The 4567-nt window shown below is 35.2% G+C and overlaps 1 protein-coding gene across 1 annotated transcript in view; it reads left to right on the top strand.

Moving 5' to 3' along the window:
* The window catches only part of SLC5A7 (solute carrier family 5 member 7), a 22945-nt gene that overhangs the window by 13221 nt on the left and 5157 nt on the right, over positions 1-4567 (top strand). The window contains exon 6 of the mRNA XM_011374995.1: positions 4364-4517. Within this exon, the coding sequence (XP_011373297.1) occupies positions 4364-4517 (154 nt within the window). The remainder of the gene's footprint in view (positions 1-4363; positions 4518-4567) is intronic.

Raw genomic sequence — 4567 nt, forward strand, 5'->3', positions numbered from 1 at the left:
GTCTTGTACTATAAACCATTTCCTATTCTCAAATTCTCTAATTCTGTCCATTTTCTCATCATCATTGGAGCTCAACAACTGTAAACTTGAGGTTGATATTTTAGTTTTTCTTCTCTCTGACCCCTTTCTTCTTATTGTAATCTAAAGGCTATTGAATCTCTCCTCATAATCCTATTTAGTACCAATATTTTTCCATGTCCAATATCATTACTTCACTTCAGGCCTTTATCTGGGTTATATAGTGCTACCTTCTGCTCTTCCCGACTCCTCCCTTTTTTCTATACTCACTAATCACATCTATGATACTAAAATGAAGAAGAAATTCTACTAAAATCTTTTTAAAGTTCAGAAGAAATTCCTTGAGCTTCTAGTTGCCTATAAAACAAAATACAAATCTCTTAGCCTACAATTTGAAGCTCTCTCCACATATCTATCTTTATCTCTCCTGTTTCCCTAAGCCACTACCATACAAGCACACCTTCTCACTCAATAGATGTGTACACATGTGCATGCACACGCATGCATACACACACACACACACACACACAAAAAAAACATATATTCTACTCTTTGTCTTGCTTAACCTAGACTATCTGTCTCTTCACTTCCTTCTTCTTCTACCTATTTGTACTGAGTTCACCCTTGAAGATTTGTTTCATTCCTCAATCAAATTTTTCTTTGTTGCTTTAGTGAATGGATATCTTTTTTTTTTAATTTAACGAAAACAAAAAGTTTATCTATAAATATATATAATGTTCTCAAATTAATGTTTTTTTCCTATAGTTTTCTGATGACTGCTCCTATAGTTGATATGATTGGTATAAACATTGCTAAACACAGAAATAGACAATATGTTGTTGTAACTTTTCTAAATCAGTATTTTATGACATCCCACAGAGAACATGATTCCAGGTTCTTGTCTTCCTAAACAAGAGGAACTACTGAGCTATGTGGTCTATGAGAGGAATAAAAACGAGATGCCTAAATCTTATGTATATTAAACAGTTAAAAATCATTGCCTAATACTCTAATGTCACTCTTTGGTTACAGTGGATCAGCGTCCCTTTTGCACTGTCACATCCTGCAGTTACAGACATTGGGTTTACTGCCGTGCATGCCAAATACCAAGAGCCTTGGCTGGGGACCATTGAATCATATGAAGTCTACACGTGGCTCGATAGTTTTCTGTTGTTGGTAAGTGATGTATTACTTGAAGAATACAGTCCAATTTTTCCTAAAATCAAATGCATTTTCAAGATTTTAATGTTTATATGTAAAATTTACCTGCTGACTCATGTCCATTTCTGAATTGACTACTTTCTATTGGGAGGACGGAGACACTTGCAGACTATGATAACTGACTTGTATCAAAGTGGAGATCAAGGGAGGCCTTAAAAAGATAACTTCCATGAGGTTATGTGTGATGTGTTCGAATTTCTATTGTATAATACATGAAGGAACACCATGCCCTACACCAAGATACCTCTCCCAATCTTAGAACAAAGCCATCTAAAGGTTCTAATTTGTATTTTGAATTAAGGCATTAAAAACCAACTTCCGAAATGAGTAACGCCTTCAGTCTGTAAGTAAATTAGTGGTGTCAGAGGCTTTAAGTGTATAAGATAAGTTGTGAAGGGAGTCCTCAGGAAAGAACACTTGGGCAGTCAGAGGCAGCTTGGGAATGTGCAGAACTTTGGAGGAAAGATACTGGCAGTGAGAAGTGGGAACAGAAGAAATAGAGGCAGATCACAGGTTGAAGGAAGGAGTACCAAAGGAATTCCAGATTTTGCGATTTTGTTAATTAGGGGTACTACGTATAACAATAAAACACTGTTTTTGATTTTAAAGTAAGAAATCGATTATTTTTTATGAAAAATAAAGAGAAATTGTTTATTTTTGTTTCCTCTTTAGAGGGTTCACAATATTTTGTGATTTCACTTTGGGTTTGTGGCACTTTACTGAGCTTTAGCACTAAAATTAGATGTGCCTTTCACTAAAGAATTTCCTGGTAATAAGGCAGGAAAACATAAAACCAAATGTGTCCTGTGTTGGCACAGGGGGCTTCTTTCCCAAGGACTGTTAAGAAATGCATTGGCCACAATTTGTCTTGAATGGTTTATAATTATGAATTCAGTGGAGAAAGAGATTAAATATTACATATATATAATTATAACTGTATGGCAGGTATATTTATGGATATGTGGAGGAGACAATGAGACTCAGAAAAGTTAGGCAATTTGTAGATATCACACCATTGTCTGAGCAAGAGATTGAAACAAAGAATGAAGATCCCAAAGATTTTTCTCCTAAATCACACGAGTCCTCAGACTTATTAATCTTCAAAATAAAGCATTGTATCTAATGATAGCTAAAGTTTCTTCTAGCTCAAAAAATTATATGACTAAGTCATGTTCATTCTTCAAATTGTAAAATAAGTTAACATAATAGATATTGAATGAATGAATAAATAAATAAATTATAGAATAAGACTTAAAATGTTTCAGCAATATTTGGTCTTTGATCTTCCAGTTATCTCTCATCATGACCTCTCAATTATCACGTCCTGGTCATGATATCTTCAACGTATTTTTCAATCCTACCCTGAACCTACCCACTGTCTCTATATTAGCACTAGATTAGGCTGACAGCTTTCCTCATCCAGAGTATTGTGATAGCCCCTCCCTGGCCTGCCTGAAGGCAGTCCACGCACATCTCACTCCTTCAAGCTCATTTTTTCCCTTTCTATCAGAGCATCTATTTGTCAGTAGAGATCAAATTTTACCCTACTTATAAACTTATAATGACCTAACTGTCCAGGGAGATTGGTATGCAAATTATTAGATATTGATTCATATACTCATTGATATTATTCATGTTCATTGACATGGAAGAGGTTAATGATATATTGATTTACAAGTTGTGAAACAAAAGGAAGTTTGGGAAAAATATAGGCTTGAGGCATGGGATAATGAATTTTAGAATTTCTGCTTTTTTTCTTTTAAACATGTACGATAGCTTTTATAAGAAGAATATTGTTCTGGAAACAATATGTGCCAGACACTCTGATTGTCACAGATGTGATAATATAAGCAAGATAGATATCCCAGAATTCAGAACCCAGTTAGAGAGACAGGCAATTAAAGAATCAACTTCCATACATTGTGATACGGGAAGCTCATTCATCAATTCACTCATTCACATAATATATATGTGTGCATATGTGTGTATGTGTATGTATGTGTGTGTGTGTATGTATATTTATCACCAACTCTATTCAAGTCAGGGGAATGTGGCAGTAATCAAGGGAAGGTATTTTCCCAGCCTCCTCTCTAGCCATTTCCACACACCCTGACTTCTAGTTATACCAAATACACAGTGGTCTCATAGCTGTCTCATTTGTTTTTTTCTCTTTCTTTCTATCGGATTATCTCCCAGGTACTCTCTTCTCTCTTTGCCTCCATCTAGTGATACCCTTTCAGTACTTAAGGAATGATTCAAAATGTCGTTTCTGTAGGTTTTCCTGATTACTAGGCAGTTGTCCTTCTTGATACCTTTTCACCACCCTCTGTTACACCAAAATAAGTAATTGCTTTTTACTTTTGTTTCTATATGTACCCCTTCATAGGATGCAATAAATTACATTACAGTTCAGTGTCTCCAAACTTTTTTGATTGTATAGTCTCAATATGAATTTTAAGCATACCTTCAATATATGTACATGTAATTAAAAATTGTTTATATTTACTATACTAATGCATTATGCAAATAATTTAATAAAAACAACAATATAACATTCAGGTATGAGGTAAAAATGAGCATAAATAAAATTTCTAATATTCTTTTTATTCTCTATGATATTGAGCAGTCTGCACATGCCATTTTGGACAACACTATAATACATTGACTCTCCCAGTGCACAGTGAACACCAGAGCAAGAACCATTCCTTATCTTTGTACTCTGACAGCTATTACATGGCCTGGCACATACTTAGAGTGCAGAAATAGTCATTGGGTTGTATTGATTCACATGAAACTCCACACTTTCAAAATCTTAATTTTTCTGAGACATTTTTGTGATGGTTAGGACTTCCAGATGAGAACACCAGGTATCTGGGTAATTGTAATGCAGCTTAAAGTAGGTAAATTAAGGGAAAAAAAATGTCCTATGTAATTACAAAGAACTTGGGGAGATTCTGCACAATTTAAAATATGGCAATAATATAACAATAGCTATTGAGATATGTGGCATGTAGGACCATTTTCTACACTTCTGAATGTGATTGTAAAAAAATCTCATTTAAAAAGTACCTAATATATGCTATTTGTTTCCAATTTATTCTGAGTCCTTGTGGGTCCCATGCAGATGCTGGGTGGAATCCCATGGCAAGCCTACTTCCAGAGGGTCCTCTCTTCATCCTCAGCCACTTATGCTCAGGTGCTATCCTTCCTGGCAGCTTTTGGATGCCTTGTGATGGCTCTACCAGCCATACTCATTGGGGCCATTGGAGCATCAACAGGTAACTCTTGCAGCTTCATTAATTGACTCACTTAGTTTTCGCCGAAGTTC

The sequence above is a fragment of the Pteropus vampyrus genome, unplaced genomic scaffold (genome assembly GCF_000151845.1).
Source record: "Pteropus vampyrus isolate Shadow unplaced genomic scaffold, Pvam_2.0 Scaffold259, whole genome shotgun sequence".
Classification (NCBI taxonomy): domain Eukaryota; kingdom Metazoa; phylum Chordata; class Mammalia; order Chiroptera; family Pteropodidae; genus Pteropus; species Pteropus vampyrus.